General features: G+C 35.7%; 2 protein-coding genes across 2 annotated transcripts; both read left to right on the forward strand.

The window, feature by feature from the left end:
- The first annotated feature begins 21 nt into the window (after window positions 1-21).
- LOC149037251 (disintegrin and metalloproteinase domain-containing protein 9-like) lies at window positions 22-14546 on the forward strand. The gene is made up of 18 exons (XM_089188416.1): window positions 22-170; window positions 4191-4314; window positions 4821-4897; window positions 5944-6010; window positions 6374-6459; window positions 7246-7303; window positions 7446-7512; window positions 7934-7995; window positions 8126-8230; window positions 8752-8823; window positions 9269-9438; window positions 10232-10352; window positions 10731-10812; window positions 11278-11326; window positions 11967-12054; window positions 12390-12458; window positions 13708-13809; window positions 14056-14546. Exons 1-18 carry the CDS (start codon window positions 22-24, stop codon window positions 14161-14163), a joined length of 1656 nt encoding a protein of 551 aa, XP_089044542.1. The 3' UTR covers window positions 14164-14546.
- Window positions 14547-16564: 2018 nt separating this feature from the next.
- LOC149037252 (lactadherin-like) lies at window positions 16565-18460 on the forward strand. Its single transcript, XM_089188417.1, has 4 exons — window positions 16565-16800; window positions 17160-17291; window positions 17834-18003; window positions 18362-18460. The coding sequence occupies exons 1-4, from the start codon at window positions 16704-16706 to the stop codon at window positions 18458-18460; spliced, it is 498 nt and encodes a 165-aa protein (XP_089044543.1). The 5' UTR covers window positions 16565-16703.
- The last annotated feature ends 1005 nt before the right edge of the window (window positions 18461-19465 follow it).

Raw genomic sequence — 19465 nt, forward strand, 5'->3', positions numbered from 1 at the left:
TCTCTGAAAGATAAATGGGTCATGAACCTTTCCTCCAAGGAGTTATCCGCGCTGGAATGGAGTGGTTTAGAGAAGCGTCTGAAGTTTGCTATTGCCCCTCGCAAAATACCGACTGCCGAAATTGTCGCCGCAGTTGAGGAGAGTATCTCTCAACTCAACGACGATCGTAGGTATTTGGTAAGAGCAGAAGTAACTAACATACTCAGGTAGCTAAACCTCTTCCCAAAAACATTCAAAAGGATGTTTTCAATGCGCTTATAGCTCTCAAAAAGGATCTGGACAGGCTCGTATTATCTGCTGACAAGGGTAACTGTGTTGTGGTTATGGATAAACAGCAATATCACGACAAAGCTTTGTCTCTGCTTAATTAAACAGTACGTATGCTGTCTTAAACTCTGATCCTACCAGCAAAACTCAAGGAAAGTTAAACAAAATGTTGCTTGATTTGAAAAAAGGTGGTAAAATTGGTGACTCTACGTACAAAATGTTATACAGTAGTGACGGCTTATGTCCACGTTTTTATGGCTACCTAAAATTCATAAACCGGAATTCCTTTGAGACCCATTGTTTCTTTTGTTAATTCTCCGACTTATGCAATTTCTGGTTATCTTGCGAGAATTTTGTCGCCTGTTGTTGGGAATACTGATTACACTGTCAAAAATTCCTGCGAATTTGCGGATTTCATAAGAGATAAACTCTTAACGCTTGTGAAGAATTAGTATCTTTCGACGTTGTTTCGCTTTTCACTAAAATCCCAGTTGATCTTGCTGTTAAGGTTGCGGAGGAGAGACTCAGAGAAGATGCTTCCCTGGGACAAAGAACTTCTTCGAAGGCTGAGGAGAGGATATATGTTTCCAATGTCCTAAAGGCAAATGGCTATACAAAACCTTTTCTCCGTAACTGCCAAAAATCAGTTACAAATAGAAACGCTCCTGATGAAAGGGAACCAGCGACTGGTTTTGCTCTTATTCCTTACATACAGGGTATTACGGAACCCATCAAGAGAATTTTGAATAGCCACAACGTTAAAGTTGCTCAAAAACTTTTTCAGACTTTGGGGCATATTTTCGCCAAACCTAAGGATCCTGTCACGAAAGAATAACGAACCGACGCCATTTATTCTATTCCTTGCAATGACTGTGACAAAGAATACATCGGACAGACCAAACGTCAGTTTGGTACACAGTTAAAATAGCACCAAAAAGCGGTTTTCCTTTGCAAAAGGGAAAATTCAGCTTTATCGGAGCATACATGCCTAACTAACCATACAATTGGGTGGGATAATTCTAAAATTATCACCACTAATCGGCGTTACCACCAGCACCTTTGTTTGTAATCACGTCTTTATAACTGTCCAGTGAATGGCCTTTTTACTCATACTGCTATTATCAGTAATGAATCGAAGGTTTGGGGTCTCTTCGTTGCCTGGTTATAAACCTTTTATCAACTCTTATAGTTTAGTTGAGTCTCAAACAAAGTTTTCATGAAATAGCTGAGGTTTTTATCGCCGAAGATGCTTTTTTTTATTAAGGCCTCAGTAAAAGTCCACTTTAAGCATCTTGAAAATGAATAATTAAACATATACAATGGTGACAAAGTCGACAATAAGTCGACAATAGCTTGGCGAAAACCTATTATCTTGGTTGGGAATGACAGCTTTAAAAGGTTATACGGGCTTCTCAATGGTTGTACTATTTAGTCACCGACTTAATGAAGCGTATTTATTTTGTTGAAATGTAGATTTAACTTTATTTTATTTAAATGTAGAATTAACGTTCAATAAGGTCATAAAATTTTTAAATGCTAATAATAGAGCTAATAATAGAGCAAAGACCCTGTTGTTTAATTCGTCTGCATTTTCTACTTTCTATCAAAGTGCATTAATTTTCTTATCTGGTGATAACTATCCCTTGATGGCGATCAGAGAAACAGTGACACGAAGAGTAAGACTGTATACGATTGGGAACCTGGCACCCTCTGAAAATTACCGGGTGACTAATGTTAATTTTTCTTTCGTGACGTCTTCATGTCAGCAATTTCTTTTTGCTATTCAATTTTAATGCAAGATTCCAGATGTGAAGGCCTTTATTTAATGTCACTCAAGAATTTAGAATTAAAGAAAAAACAATGTAATCACGTCTTTATAACTGTCCAGTGAATGGCCTTTTTACTCATACTGCTATTATAAGTAATGAATCAAGGGATTGGGGTCTCTTCGTTGCCTGGTTATAAACCTTTTTATCAACTCTTATAGTTCAGTTGAGTCTCAAACAAAGTTTTCATGAAATAGCTGAGGATTTCATTGCCGAATATGCTTTTTTTTAATAAAGGCCTCAGTAAAAGTCCACTTTAAGCATCTTGAAAATGAATAATTAAACATATACAATGGTGACAAAGTCGACAATAAGTCGACAATAGCTTGGCGAAAACCTATTATCTTAGTTGGAAATGAAATCTTATGATAAGTAATAAATAATAATAAGTTATTGGAGCTTCTCATTAGCTGTACCATTTAGTTACAAACTTAATAAAGCGTATTTACTTTGTTGAAACGTAGATTTAACGTTAGATAAGGGAGGATGCTGCTGGTGAAAGAGCTCGATTCGTTTATCATCTGCACTTTACGGTTGCCCTTGCTCTACACAAGCCTCCAGTTTACAGGTAGGCATGTAATTAACTGACATTTTGAACAAAATAAATTTGGTTTTATCAACTAGGTTGATAATTTGAGTTGGCCATCGTAAAGAATTTCAAAGCTGAAGTTTCGAGCGTTACGCAAAATTTTCTTGTGATATTCTCCACCGACGCAGTATCACAGTTTTTTCAGAAACTTGCCCCCTTGATATTTTTCACACATGATGATCAAACACATTTTCGTCCTTTAGATCAATTTCCTTAGCTTTAAAAACCAAGAAAAATTTCTCTTCCTTGTAAGGCATGCGCTATTCATGGGCAAAATCGAAACAGACCTCTGCTAGTGCGAACTGTATGTCTCCTATTTACGTCTTCTACGGGGATATTTAAACTTCTTTACCTTATTTAATAGTCGCTTGTTGTTTTTAAATTTACCCTAGATAATAGCGATAATGTTAATGAAGCCATCACGCTGAGAAATAAATTTGTCTTTGCTAGGTTTTTATTAGACATGTATTCACAGTCGTTTATTCGTCACTCGACGGGTTGATTTTAGAACTAACACATTTATTTTCACTACTGTTTAAGTAGTGTTCATTACTTGCAAAAATCGCTTTCATGTTCACTTCTTTATCCGCATGCGCAGTTCACGCATATGATTTTCAAATATTCACAGTCATTTAAAAATCTTTTGATTTAATTATATTTTGCAGTTGTTTTGACTTTGTAAGCAGTTTACATATAGTTACGCGTTTTGATAGTATCATGATGTCATTTGCAAGCATGTCAAACGAAAAAATTATCACAAATTAAAAAAAAACCAAACAATAATTAAGGCAACAAAAGAGAGCCAAGGTGAAATAGTTTTATGCAAAATAAGAAATGTGTTCGGTTAATTAAACACCCATGATGGTGACTCAAACAAATACTTTTGCTTTTCGGATAAAAATCGAAGCTTAACCCCAAAACAGACTTTTTTGGAACAAAAATTTTTGACAAGATTTCCGCCCAACCTCATACTTCTTTCTGGTTATAGTTCTTTAGTTTGTTTGAGTTTGGAACTACGACTTTGTTGTTTTAGAAAAGTATATGGCTTTATGAAAATCTTTCCAAATTTTTGTTTGTCCTACTATGCGGATGTACTAACCCTGGGCAAGAAACCATATTTTTTATTACTGGCCACAACATCACTAATCGTTTTAAATAAACTGCATGAAACTATTGGTCTCTGGCAGTCTTCTTCCATATATTGTCATTTCTTTTTTTCCATCTTTATAATTATTATGATTTGACAATGATATACTGATGCTCTCATAACGTTTTGCGGTTTTCTTATGCTTCAAACTTGACTTGACTTTTAAAATTTTCTTGCTCTTTCATTCCCAAGAACGACCAAGAGCTAATTTTCCTTTGAATTATCAAATATAAGCAAGCAGAAAGGTGATGAGAAGAAACAAATACTGTTTCAATGGTTTGACCATAATCTTTCATGGACAAACCTATAGGAAATTTATGATGGCAGATACTGCAAAGAATTGATATTTATCGCTCGGCAGTGAAAAGGTTAACCAAAGACAGTTTGTAATTGCAGACGGGGCTTATCCAAGAGAATATGACATCACTTTCCCAGAACGCGTTGATGGCAGGCTGGAAAGAAGGGATTTATCAACATCTGAAAAGGTTTTTGAAGATAAATGCTTTGACAGTCATTTGAACGTTATTTTAATAATACTTTTTTAATTCTCTGCGAGAAGGGTGGAAATCAAACGCGTTCAGATCTAATGATACCTAGTTTAACGAATAAAAGAATAGAAAAACTGTTCCTGCCAAACATTTAAGATACATGGAAACGATATTGTTCAAAAAATTTTCTGCCAATTACATGGCCAAGCAAAATTCAGGAACTCAGGATTTCTAGTTCTGTTTGATCGGAGTTTATTTCATAACATGTTGTTTATAATTGATGCGAACAAAAACAATTGACCAATCAGAGAGTTCATAAGATTCTGGCCGAGCGGAACTACCTATTGCTTTTAAGTCCTTCGTGCGTTCATCGTAAAGTAGGAACTCAGTTATTTACTACGGAAGCACTCTTCGTATTTATGTACTATCCTCGACGACCAAGATGATGAACTGTTAACTCACTTGTGGGGTGGACACCGGATGACGATGCTACGTTATTTTAGGGAGGTCACGCGGATGATGCCTCTTACCGGTTGACTGCCTTTGACAAGGACTGGACCCTAGATGTGAAGAGAAATAAGTATGTTCCATTTCATCATATAACTGCTGCTAAAGCCTGATAATGATTTAGGTGTCTCTGTTTCATCCAGTGCTTTTCTTCAGTTCTCTAAGCTCACAAAAGCCCAGGGCCGGTTTGTTCAAAGCTGGGTTAAGATAACCCAGGGTTAGTGTGAAATCTGGTTTGAGATCTGAAAGCTGTAAGAGAAAATTCGGTCTTATTCTCTTTGTCCAAAATTTGATTCTTGGATGTTCCAAAAAGAAGAGAGAAATTTATCCCAAAAAGACATATGAAAAAAGAAATACAGAAACCTGGATTTGAATTTAATACTGGGTTAGCGCTCATCGACCTTCAAACAACTGGACGTTGAATAAGAAATTTGATTATTTTCTGTAAATTACAAGTATGGTCACAAATGCGCACAAAAACAAATTTTACGCCCAAACCCAAAAGAAAAAGCCAACGTCTTCTCAACTTCTCTTTGTTTGAACGTCCAGCATATTGTGAGACAGAGACAATTTCCGAAAAAAATCAAACTCTACTGCAGTTTTATTAGGTTACACTTTTGGCAAACAAATATTAACGATTCAAAAGAAGAAAAATTAAAGAAGCTTAAGTAAACATACAGAAAGTTTATTTATCTCTGGGAAAAAAATGCCAGATAACTTTAAAAAAATCTAAACGTCTTTAATTTCTCAAAAAAGCGAAACTCTATTCGATGTCTTCAAATGTTCAAAATATTTGTCTCAGTATCTATCTTTCCTTCCAAATAATTATTATTACAATTATTTTTTTTTTTTTAAGTATGGTTCTGTACTCTCTCAAATGTCACATTTAAGCATGTGAACTCAACTAGAGGCTGACTCCAAATCTTGCTGGTTATTCAGCTTCCAGGCTCTTCATTTGTACAATTTCTTGGACTGTTTGTTTCAAGTATCTTTTAATATGGTAAATCTGTAATGTCTTATTATTATGTTATTGTTATTGTTATAATGATTGTTAATTTATCAGTTTGTTTATGAAAAAGGATTACCCTATTACTTTTTTTTGCTTTAATTATCCCACAGAGAACTTATTTCTCCATCATTTGCCGTTCGCACGTTTGCTAGCGATGGTTCAGAAGTGATTCAAGAGGTGATTTGCTGAGAAATTGTTTTAAAAGTCTTAATATCATCTGTCATTACAAACATGCCACAAGCATCTCTTTTGCATTGCCATGTAAAGAGAGATTACTTTAGCAATACTAACTAATCAAACTGGCATCCCTACGAGGTGCAAGAGGGTTTAAAGTTTAAACAGTTTGCAACTATCTTTCCAAAAAGATCGTCACGCTGTTCTTTCAAGAATAGAGAGCTGTTTATCACAAGAGAACCGCAAACGCAATCTATCGTGGACACCAGGACCTATTTTTCCGTCCACGTTTAAGTTGTTAGGTACTATGCTCATTGATATTTTTTTCCCTCAGTGTCTTTTTTCTTCTTTTTCCGATCTTTTCAGGGGGGTTCTGATCATTGCCACTATCAAGGGTCCATCCGGGGCTCGAAAGATTCCACCGTTGTACTAAATACTTGCTCAGGACTGAGGTATTTTTACTATTTATAGATATTTGCTTTTAAGGTTCGAGAAGATGTCATCAATTACTTTAATTAAAGTTACATTCATGAATGAAAATCTGGGAGCGATGCCTCGAAAAACTAGCTTAGGTTGCTGTGTGAGTCACTCAAGAGTAAAGACAAACCAGTAAAACAATGGGAAAGTACGATCGCCCATAGGAGGGTGGTCTTTCAAGGACTGTTGTCGATGAAAGTTTATCACAATAGATTCAATCGCTTATGATGATGGCTTACGTATAGGTTGTCAAAGTGCACGAGAAAAGTCTCAAGAAGTTCTTGCATTGAAAGAACACGCAAGTAGCTGAACATGAAGGATAACGGAAAAATTTTTTTTTTTTCCGTAAGAAAGTACAAATTATTTTCCTTGTGAGACATAAAGAAGTTACGAGTATAACTACAAACTGAAAATAGCCGTTTCGAGGTTTTGATCAAAGTTTGCACTTCTTTGGTTTGGAGAGTTGGATAAAGTAGCGGATGTTTCACAAACATTTTCCTAAGTAGGGCCGGAGAGAAAATAAGATTTTTTAATCCTCGGATTATATTAAAACTGCGGTCAGAACTATTATGTTAAGCCCTCACCCGCACAATCCAACCACACGATTTTTACTATCATATTCAGACCACTAACTCAAAGTAAAATCAGAGTAAAGGAACAAATTTACACACGTGGATATTCTCGGCTAGCTTCGAATTACCATGAGTCATACTCAGGTATAACAGTAGATGAAGAAAACATCTTATAATTTCTTTCGACAGAGGGCTCATAGATGATGGTGAAGATACATTTTATGTAACACCCGAGTCGGGAAAAAGAGTAAGTCTTGTTATTGAAATTAAGATTTTAATCTAATTAAACTTAAAAAAAGTGAATTTTACAATTGATTTTTATTTGTGATTTAAAGATAGAGGAAAAAACTTCGATTAGTAATTCTATTCGTGATCGAACTTCTTTTTAGGAAACTGGGGCCCACAAAGTGGTCCGGGCGAGGCAAGACGAAGCCACTCGAATTCGTAATAACTGCGGTAGGGTTATACACGGAATGAGAAATGTTGTAAAAAAAAAGGTTGAGCTCATCCCAAAGCATTCATATTCTAATAACGTTGATTGATATTTAAATCAATTCTGAGGAGCATCAATGTCAGTTTCCTGCGGCCATAGGTAAAAGATTTCTCTGATTTGAACAGCACTCTCACATGTTGCTACCTGCCCTCGGGCACTGCACGTAAAGTTGATGACATATGTTATAAGAGTCAAATGCGCCTTCAACCAAGATTTTGCGCAGTCCTAACTGTAAAGACACAAGCACATTCTGACATAAAAAGGAAAATTTGTAACTTTTGCTCGTTCTTCTTTTATTTGTAATGAAAGAGTCTCAAGAGCTGTAGTCATTTCAGCAAGGCTTGTTCCTAACATGACTTTTTGGTCGTATTTACTTTACCTCAGGAAACAAAGCAACTCACGCAGATTCCCATTATTCAGATGGAAATCCAAGGTCATTCTCTAAGGTAAAATGCTGATTATGATTTTCCTATTATTAAGTTTTAGATTTCTATAGAAATCAAAGAATCAATGGATGAAATGCATGAAAAATTACAATTAGATTAGGTGTTTTCTGCGTTTTCATTTCACTAATAGGTAAGAAGAAGCGTTTTGGGTGACATTGATGAATTCTACAAACCATTTCTGACAACAAGCGAGACACGATACACTGAAGTGCTTATGGTTGTTGATTTTGGAATGGTAAGTAGCCTCCAGCTGCCATAAATTTTCTAGCATTAACTGCTTGAGACAATTAGGTGTTAGTTCATACTGTTTCCTTTATATTTCCAATGGTCCTACAAAAGATAAATTATCAAGAAGTTTTTAAAAGAACGATAATTTCCTTTGTTCTCACGACCTTGAAGATTAATCCGGGGAGTAAAAAAGGCAGAGAGAAAATAGCTGTTGGTGTCTCTTAGGAGTAAAAGCCTAAACACGATGAAACTATCAAACAGCCAAGTGTTTTTCATCTGGTTGCCTTGTTTTTTTCATATTGTTATGGCTGTAAACACTCCTTTGACATACGAAAGTGGGAGTGTCACCATAACATTTCTAATGAATTAAAAATATCAGAACCTTTTCAGAAAATTGTTTAATAATGTATAATGATACTTTAATGAGAAGTATTCTCGGAGTTTCACGGTTAAAACCTGGTTTAAATGTTTAATTCTTCTACATCAGATTCAGAATTTTCTGAGGGCTTTTCGATTTTTATTTTTCAGTACCAGAAATACAATAATGACACCAATGTCATTAAAGATCGCGTTGTAACACTGGCAAATGCTGTTGATGCCGTGAGTATACAGTTTTAGAAGCAGAGATTCTAATATAGACATAGTCTTTTAATGATAGAATGAAGGGAGGGGAGGGTAGTGAAGAGGGGGAGGGGTGAGGAACCGAAAAAGTTGCAAGCTTCTTTTTTAGCAGTTACCACACGTCTGAAAGTATGTAAGTTAAAAATCATAAATCAAGGGCTTTCAAGTTGATCGAGAAAGTGGCTCCCATTTAGTTATGGTACAGGTCTGCTATTTCTTTTCAAAGTGACTCACTCTTCGAAGATCACGATGTTAGATTCACTGTTGCTCTAAGATAGTTCAAACCATAATATTTTACTTACACTGAGTCAATATTCATCTTCTGAAATATAAAGCCCTTTCCCTCGTCCCTAGGGGAGAGCAACATCAATCGAATCAGTTTAGCGGAGTGTCTAGCATGTCCTGATTAATTTTCCTCATTCAGATTTATCAACAGATAAATATCAGAATCGTGGTTAAGGGGCTGGAAATTTGGACGAACGGCGAAGCTTTTGAACGTTCAAAGAAAGGAGGAGACGACCTTGGTCGCTTTAACACTTATCAAAAAGAAATATTGGCAAAAACAATTCCTCATGACAACGCACAATTATTGAGGTAAAAAAACTCTCAGTTCCTGTTAAGTCAAAGATTCCAAACGACTTAAGGCTTAAAAAGTCGTTATTGAGAGATTTTCTTGTGAATTAAAAACTACATTGATCAAGAGGTTCGTTTCAAAGACAATGATTGCTTGTATTCATTGATTTTATTGACTTAAATGTGATCATGTATAAACTTGTCGTCAACCATGGCCACTTCCTCGACCCACCCCGGCTTCTTCTCTGATAAAGATCTGGAGTACCTCCATTTATGTATAGATGACAAAACATTTTCTAATTGATGAAAAAAGTAGACTTACGAAAAAAATCCCAAAATGATTTCGTCTAATCAAATGATTAAGGCATGGATTTGACAAATATCCAGCATGCTGATTTTGATATCTGTCCTGAGATTTCTTAAAATCTCCTGAAATGTTTTAAAAAAAAGGAAAACTGAAGCACGCAGCGTTAAAAAAAAATTACTGTAATGGCAGCCGAGTATAATCTTGTTTATATAAAGCGAATAAAATTTACACAGCCCGAGGCTAACTATTAAACCACATTACTTAATACGGTTGCCATGATTATAATAAGTTAGTAAACCAAAGACAATTTTTTGGATGCAAAAAGGATGAGTTTTTTTATGTAACTTAAAAAACTGAGCCGCTACCTTTAAAGGCCTAAAACGCACAAGCTACAAAGGGTTAACGAGTCTAATTCAATACAGTAGGAAACAAAATTATATGGTCTTTCAAGCCACAAAAAAACTCGCATTATTTTTACGTAGCTTATAAAAATTTGTCGTTATTCAGTAGAGGAGCTGCTTCGAGTCGCCCTCTTCTTTTTGGTTTCAGCGACTGGAGTTGGTCTGACTGTGCTGGCATGGCATTCGTGATGGCGATGTGTGGCTCTGTATCAAGTGGTATTAATAACGTAAGCTAGAAAAAAAAGGAAAAAAAATTAGAAATTGTCACACTGTCAATAAATAGGAATGAAAATCATAAGGAAGACTACCCTTTCAACCTGAATAGCAAATACCTCAACAAAAACGGCATTACATGTTTGCTTATTCGGGTTTCGTGATAAAAACAAAGTTAGTGGAATCAGTTTGCACTTATGGCATAAATTAAAATTTTACATACTGCGCGTAAGCATTATAGCACACGTAAAAACCCTCTATAAAACAATAAAAACGAACAAAGGAAGAAAAAACCAATATTTTTAAGTAGAATCATTTTAAAGAGGCCAAATAGTTTTCTTAGCTGCTGTTTATCGTATACTGACACCAGTTGTTCAACTTTACTATTCTAGTGGGACTATGGAAGTATCATTGGCCCTTACGCGCTTCTTGCTCATGAAATGGGTCACAACTTTGGATTTAACCATGACACAGGTAGAAATAGACCCTATGTGACTGAGTTCCGTAGTCGATCTCAGGAAACACGAGATCGCACTCCACGATTACACTAAGAGTTCTCTGTATTATTCACAGGAAAAAAAAACTTGAATTTACTTAATCCTTTATTTGTTGTTGTCTTTATCCATTCATTTATTTGATTAATAATCTATTTTTACACAAATTCCATATTTTCGCAAATTTACAAATTACGAGTGTTGTTTGACCTGTAGAGAGTAAAGAACATTGTTAGTCTAATTATTATACCCTATTATGAAAAACGCATTTACCAGGTCAAACACATCCCTTTTTGTTTGGGTTTTCTATTATTTGCTTATTGTAACGTATTATCTCATAAAATCCGTAGTGCAAACCCATAAAGGAATTTACAACTAAGTGGTTATTCACAAGATTGTCTGCACTTTTCGATAAGTTATCGAAAATAATTTGTTCTTTTCGCAGAAAGCTGTAAGTGTTTGACCCCAAGAGGTTGCGTCATGGGCCGCCACAAGTATGTTGTATTTGTGTAATATTTGTAATACAACTTTGCACTCGTGGTAGATGAGAATGCACTCGTTTTGTACCAATCAAAAGCGCGTGATTTTTTCCTGTACATTATTAGCATAAATATCTGCATGCTATTTTGAAACATGAGACGAGTGTTCAGTCAACAATACTTTTAATTTCTCTGGTCATTGTTTTGATCATTGGCCACGGATAAATTCGGTAGCACAGGGTGAAAAACCGTAAGCAAATGCATTTGGAATAAAACAGTGGTCTTTGGCAAGTTACATGACTCATTCCAAAATGTTTTGATTGGGTGTTCCAGAACCAAAACCAAACTGTAAACCACAAGCAGCCATCTTGAGGCAAACATTGCAAAGTTACTAACATCGTTCTTACTTCGTCAGTACTGTTATCGGAGTTACTTTGACATAGACGAACAATCACGTGATAGGAAAAGAATAGCGATTTCAAAAAATCCCATCGTGGCAAGAAGTACCACGAATCACATTGAGCAAAAATAGCAAGGAACTCAAACGTAACTAATTCCTCCATTCGTGTATTGGGATCGGTAAGGTTGATGTTTGCTAAAAAGGGTGTTGCAAGTTTTTCGGGCTAATCACAGAGATATACAATTTGGCTCGCAGGACCAGAGTTGCAGGATTTTCTAACTGCAGTTTGACTCAACTTCAAAAACTGAATGACTGGTGCTTATTTAACGTGCCATCGTACAAGGTAAACATTTTGATTTCAAGAACGAGTATTTACTAAATTAATCGAGCGATCAAATGTTATATTAACCAAACTTCAACCTTGAAACATACACAGCGTTAAGTCAAGAGGTTTGCTGGTGTCAAAGGTATTTAGGTGACATTATACCCCGTCAGTGTTTGCCATTTTTCACCAAATCTACGCAGCTCTGAAGGGTATCTATCAAGTTAAAACTTGTTCCAGATAAAACAATATAAAAAGATTGATTCGCCATCACCTATTGACATGCAATAACTTCACTGTGTAATCAATACATAGAAAGATGACTTTCTGTTTCGTTTGATATTCTGTTTTTCAAGCCTGTCAACGGTTATTGTGGAAATGGAATTCGCGAAGAAGGAGAAGAATGTGACTGTGGCACTCCGGAGGTTTGTTAAGTTACATTTTTATAATTTATTTTTTATTGCTTTGATTTTTCTATTTTTTTTGTCTTGGTCACTTTCTATGTAATGTAAGGATGATAGTGATTATATGAAAAAATAAAAAATAATAATTAAAAAGAGGGAGCATAGGACAACGATTTTTGAAAAATTGTTAAAAAAAAACTTTTAAAAGTTCTAAAACTTTTTAGATGTCTCTCGAATATTATTCAATGAAGTAATTTTGGAAATAATGAGAAGTGGTGATACTTTTGGCTCTGATAAAGATGTAGAGCCGAGCTTAAGGCTTAAACTGTAGACTATATCATAAAATAATTCAAAAAGTACGCGCGCTCTGATTGGCCATAAAACCATTTTACATGAGCGCATGTAAACACAGTTTTCATACTGAATCTTCTCGCGGAGTTCTCCCTGCTATTAATTTAGCAGTAACTCAGTTTTTTTTAAGTTTGTTTTGAGTACAGTAATGGAAGAAGAAGATTTTCCAAATTTTTCTTTGGAGTTTAATTTTCCCAGTATTCAAGAAACGGCCGAAAAGCCAAATGACCAACAACAACTAGCACGTCGCTTTCCTTCGTTGCAAGAAGAGGCTCTTTCATTAGTTATTTTATAAAAGAAATGTAAAATGGTTTCCGTGTTTACATAGCCTGATGTAAACACTTGGGAGGTTGGGAGAACACTCCATAAGCTGGAAACCAATCCGCTTCGCCTCGTGGTTACCTACGCTTATCTCGTGTTCTCCCAACCTCCCGCGTGTTTACATCAGGCTATGTAAACACGGAAATCATTTTACATTTCTTCACTACTACATGAGTAAGGCTGAAATATAATTTAAACACAATTCAGTCAATGTCAGGTCAATACCTATATTTCAAGTCACTAGAATATGTCTAACTTAGTTAATATGATCCCGCCTGTCTGAAAACGGATCGTAAGATGGTCTGTTTTACACAAATATAGCTGAAAAAGATCATCATTGAAAGAACTCGATAACATTAATCTTTTCACCCAATAAGGTAACGAATCTAACAATAAATTCGCCTTCGCCCAGCCCTAAGCTCCAATTCTTAGTTTCTAATTTACTTAATTCAGTTTATTTCAATTCAGCTAATTACTGTTATACAGTCTAAGAGTTTTGACTTACGAACGTTAATTAGTTGATTCAAGTTCTAAATCGACGCAAGAAAAGTCAAAGGTTTTTTTCGATAAATAAGGAAAGATTCATTATTTTCCTCAGATGTGTGAATTAAAAGATCCCTGTTGTCAACCCTACAAGTGTGTTCTCAAAAGGGAATCACAGTGCAGTGACCTACATCATTCATGCTGCGAGAACTGCCTGGTAAATAATGTCGCAGTATAAGCTCAAAATCAATTCAATTTATTTTAGGAAGCTGTCAGTTTTGACTGCATTAGATATAATGAAGTTTGATGGAACTTCAATGTACTCTGAGAGTACACACCGTTGGTTCCAGGGAACTTAAATAGTTTATAATCCATTTTCACCCTTTCTCCAAATTATTTTAAATGAGCGCCAAGTTACATGTGTAAACGTAATAGTCATCACCTCTTACTCACTTATCTTTAGTTTAAGAAACAAGGATCGTTGTGCCGTGAAGTCGAAACAGATTGTGATGTTCCAGAATACTGCACTGGTGATTCTGACGATGTAAGTATAGCTCTAAGAAATGCATAACTTTGGACTTTTTCATACCACATTTATGAATGACCCGGCAATTGTATCCCAGAGGGGCGATTAGACAAGATATCCGAGTTTGTCCGCAGAGGATTTTTTTGGTTAATTTTTGAAATGAGTTCTGTTTTATTTTACAGTGTCCAGGAGATACATACATAATTGATGGATACCCTTGCAGTCAGACCAAAACAGTGAGTGAACCCTGCGTTTACCACTCCTTAACCTTTTGACCCATAAGATTGACTTGATTAAAAAAAAAGGTTTCTATATTCTTTTTACAGCATCCTCCCTGAATCAAACATTAAATTCACAAGAGTAAAGAAATGAATTACGTTCGTGATTGTTAAAAAATTATTCTTCGCCAAACATCAAAAAATGTAAAAGAATGGAGAATTAATGAATGCTGATGTTAGGAAGTAAATGCTTACACAGTGTAGCATGTGCAGCAGCGTTTCATTTCTGCATTAGTGAATTTCTTCATTGCACTAACTTTTAGAGACGTGAGAGGTGAGAGGTGATGAACAGGAGTTAGATGAACTCATGTAGAGAAAGTTCAAACTGTGTTGCAGGGACTTAACTGCAAGCAGATTCTAGTTGTGCAAATTTGTAATATATTCCTTTATTTGCTCTATCTTGCACAGTAATTAGCTAGTAGGAAAAAATTTATTACTGATGAGATAAGTTTAGCACTTGCAAAATGTTTTGTGGTTATCAAATGGTCATACTAATTCAAGGTTTCTATATAATGTTTTATTTAAGACATGCTTGCACTGAAAATTATGATAGCCTACCATTAGTTGCTCCACACTTTTTATATCATTTCCCTCTTTCTTTTTGTTTCGCCTTATATTTAATATTATACTTTGCAATTCTCTCTTCGACTACAATTCGTCCCCAAATATCATTTACTAATCTGGGCATAGAATGATGGGTTTGTTAATCCCATGTATGTAAATTTCATTGATCCATTAATTGCAACTAATTAATGCGATGACCATTATATTTTTATAAAGATTATACTTGGAAACACTAACCATTATAGTGTGGAAATTAGACCTCTCTCTCCAAGAGTCTATTATATCTCGATATCTGCGTATTAATCCTCAGTACTGGAAAGACTGGCCTTGCCTAAGAACCGAGTTTCTAGGATGTTCAACAGATGAAGGTAATTTTAATGTAATTTCATTGCCGCATTGTGGGGAACGTAGTTTCCCGCTTGAGATGCTCTCAACGATGATGAGTCATCCTTTACTATAGACATATTTTACAGTGCTTTGAAGTTGATTAAATTTTAATTGTTAGCAACTAATTGTTTTTCTGTAGTGGAAAAAAATTGTTTTGATTTCTTTTATGATTCCTTGCCAGTCTCAATTTTTGAAAAATAATATGGAGTGTATAAAAAATAAAATAATAATTTATAGATAAGTGATTGAGCAATAATTAATTGATTTATTAGTTATCCAAACCTTTCATACCCAAGGTCTTATTAGTAATTTTAATTACTGTCTGCCATGCCATTCTTATGTTGTTAGTTTGTTTAATTTGGTATTGAATCAACCAGCAATCCCATGATTCACATATTTCTTTACTTTCATCACTTGTATTGATGTTGTAAGGGGAAATTCTCTCTTGGTCAACCATGGGAGTTAAAAGGTTGAGACGGCAAAGGTGTTCTTCTGTTTCCAAATGTTTGAATTCAAAAGTACTTCTGAGATGTGGCAGGGGAAGTACTACAGTCGAACCTCGGTTAACCAGATTCGCAAGGACTGGGCTTAATACCACACTTAATGCAGATTCCTGATAGTCCAAAAAATGAATGTAAAAATTCCTAGATGATGGAACCAGAGAAGCAAGTTTGTACTCAAAGTTGAAACAATTCGAAAATTAAGAGCCAAGTTAAGACACTTTTTATCAATAAGGGTCAATAAAAAAATTCAGTAACTTCAATCAGAAATTTTGGCCTAAAAGTTAGTGCTTCTAAAACCTTTGAGGAATTTAAGCAATATTAGAAAAAAATACGAATATTATGAATCGCTGAGATCATGCCACCATCAAAACTCGTGTTCAGGCTACACTCGTAAATAATCCACACCCGCAAATATCAAGTATCAAATATCAAGAGTGATTTTGAGGAAAACTACAAACATGATTGTTTATTGACAGTTGTTCATGATAAACTTGCTGAAATCTGACGCTGTGTATTTGCAGCGACCTCAATAAGTTAGCAGCTAACACGCCAATGATATGGTTTTATAAAACCTTGTTTTTGATTTGGCGTTATGTTTATGGATTTCTGGCAATCTTATGGCACTCTAAAAAATCAAGCTATAAATTAATTGCCTTTGTTTTCCACAGTTGGTCCAACTGTTCCAACACCTCTAAAGTCCTATAGTCTTGATCTTTGTCTCACTCCATCAAGCCAGTCTTGCTCGCCAAATGACAACGACCGTCTGATATACAAACCAGGTCAGTGCACGGAAAGTCACTTTCAGTTCACGCTTGATGCCGATGGGGTTTTACGTCATAGTTGCAGTGGGAAGATGGTCTGTCCTGAGAATGGCGGCGATGGTAATGGTGCGAAGATTGTTGTAAGCAGTGCTTGTAAAGTTGAAGATTCAAAATTTGAGCGAACATCAGGTAAGATTTATTTACAATGTAGCGCTTTTCCCTCGTGAAGTACCGTGAACGTCTTCAGTAAGGGGGCTCAGAAAATGCATCATTCAGTTTTTTTGCGAAAGTGACACCCAGAATTAATTCGTAGTGTTCACAACATACATCATTTCTTTGCTTAAACACCTTCATTTTGAAAGTAATATACTAACAGGCTTGCAAATGTAAATACAAATATAGTAAGTGTGCAGGCGCTCAGATACTGATATTGATCCATTTTAGTACGAGTTCTCATCGTCTCCTTGAGATGTTTCCGATCGAAAAATACAAGTGTGTCTCTATCTTTTCTTCTCTCCCTCTCTATATATTTTCTCTTTTTTTGACAGGACGATCTTTGAAGCAGCTAAAGAGTAACAAATGTATCCATACTTATGGAGCTTGGCCCGGCGTCGACAGACATATGGTATTGTGGTCGGGATGCGACGAAAAACGGCTAGAAATATGGTTTGCAAAGCAAGGTATATAGAGTACCGCTCGCGTTTTCTGCAGCATTACACGCGCTTCACGCGCGTGCAAATCCCAAGCACCGCGACATGCAAACTGCACGTCACTACCCTCACCTACTCTTGAAACTATAGTTTTTTTCTTAAGCAGAAAATGATGAATATGATGTCAAGGAGTTTTTGAATAACGTAACTAAGATATTTTTTGGGTAATTAAATTTGGGATCTCAAAATGGATGCAATAAGGTGGTAATTGAACTTCGTTTTGTGTAATTTTGGTTTGAAATGATATTAGTGATTTCTAATCGAACTCAACAGTGGCAGATTTATCACGCTTGCTTACACGCTTGCAGAACTTACTGAAATTTTAGAAGTGAAGAAACATCTTTTACACTTTTCCCCATGTATCAAGCGTGGAGTCTGATTTTGGCTTCTTGTGACTGTCGATTTTTTCCGGTAGGCCATAGTCATACTACAAACGTAGGACTTGTTTTAGCGAAACTCAATCGAAATGTGCTCAGACATCACTGGTGCAATAATGTATCTCTCATATATAGAATGTATAGACCCTCTTGGAATGCAGAGCGATGATATCAAAGACAGCCAAATTACTGCATCTTCATACAGACCAGCAGATCTCCCACATTATGGCAGGCTGCATAACGGAAAGTACTGGTGTGCCAAAGAGAAGAAAAGAGACGAGTACATACAGATTGATCTTGGACAGGTACCCTCAATTTTAATTTATCTGATCATGTAATTTCTGTTTTAAAGGCTTTTTGAAAGACATCACGTCAGTTTAGTCTGGTGCAAATAAAAATAGCGGAACGTTGCGAAGTGCATCCTTAAAATGGAGGTTGACAATAATCGAAAGCTAAAGGAACGAGAGAAAACAAGCGCACTTCACAGTATCAAGCCACATTCTCGATGTGTTTGGCGCTGTAAGTGATTTGAGTAAAGTTTAAACTCGGAAATAACGTTAATCTCAACGGATTTTCTTCGTCTGCATTTCTGACTCCATGTTACGGGAAAGTGCAATCGAATATCGATGTTCAGTAATTTTTGGCTTATTTTTCATATTTCAGCTACGAACGGTGAACAAAATCTTGATACAGGGACGTGGAAACTGGTACGACTGGGTGACTGGCTTCTTCTTGTACTACAGTGGTGATGGTCAACGGTAGACGGGTTATTCAGAGAGTGGAGACAAACAACACTCCAATGTATGGAAAATATTTTAAATGGTGATTTTAAAGGCGCCTTTAGCCTTTACATTATCAAGTTTTCATGGAGTTTTACCGTAATCCTATAAATGATTCAATAAGAAGTAAAGACGATATTCGCTCGTATCGAAGAATTGGTTAGGAAACAAGGAAATTGTAAATGATTTAATGAAGAGAAATCCTAGCCCTGAAATTTTTCTTTCGAAAATGTCATTCACAAGTTTCACGGCAATAGAAGTTAGCGCACAAGTGCTCCTTTTAAGAAAAGCTTTCTAGAGCCATTATGTGCAAATAGACCAGTGAAGTTGTACGCTTATGTCAATAAGAGAGCATCTTTCTCCGCCATTTCTGTTTGTTATCATCTGAGTGCAACATGCTCGTTGACTGAAACAACTTTTCTTTGTTTTAATTAGTCGCATTGCTATCAAGGAAAATGCAGCGAAATTCACGAAACTCAGTGCAAGGATCTGTGGGGAGCCAGTACGTTGAAATGAATGTTTTTATTATTGCAACACTACGCCATTTTACCATTTATATGTTTTACCACTTTAGTATCATTCTACTTTTGGAATGCACAAGATGTGCAACTACGTACACTGTAGAACAGGGTAAAAATATGGATAGAAAGTGGAGCAAAAAAGGCCGCACAAAACCAACCAAAATGAGACATTTTCAGTCGCCTTTTAAGCTAGAATTTTGAATAAACAACGCGCCTTATGTGATCGACAAGATGCTTAGATAAGGCCGCAGGCATTCGATGGTTGAAGATAAATATGATTGGAAATTTTGCTCATTGTTCGCATAATATCCGCACATTTTATGTGTTAAACCATCGAGTAAGATTTATTTGTCATATCTATGCAAAATTTGATTCCCTTACATATTGAATGTATCAGATCAACAACTCAAATTGATAATCCCTTAAACACTTTCATCTTTAATTATTCAGGAAGGTATTTATGTGGT

This window comes from Pocillopora damicornis, chromosome 11 (assembly GCF_964200805.1).
Source record: "Pocillopora damicornis chromosome 11, jaPocDami1.2, whole genome shotgun sequence".
Lineage (NCBI taxonomy): Eukaryota > Metazoa > Cnidaria > Anthozoa > Scleractinia > Pocilloporidae > Pocillopora > Pocillopora damicornis.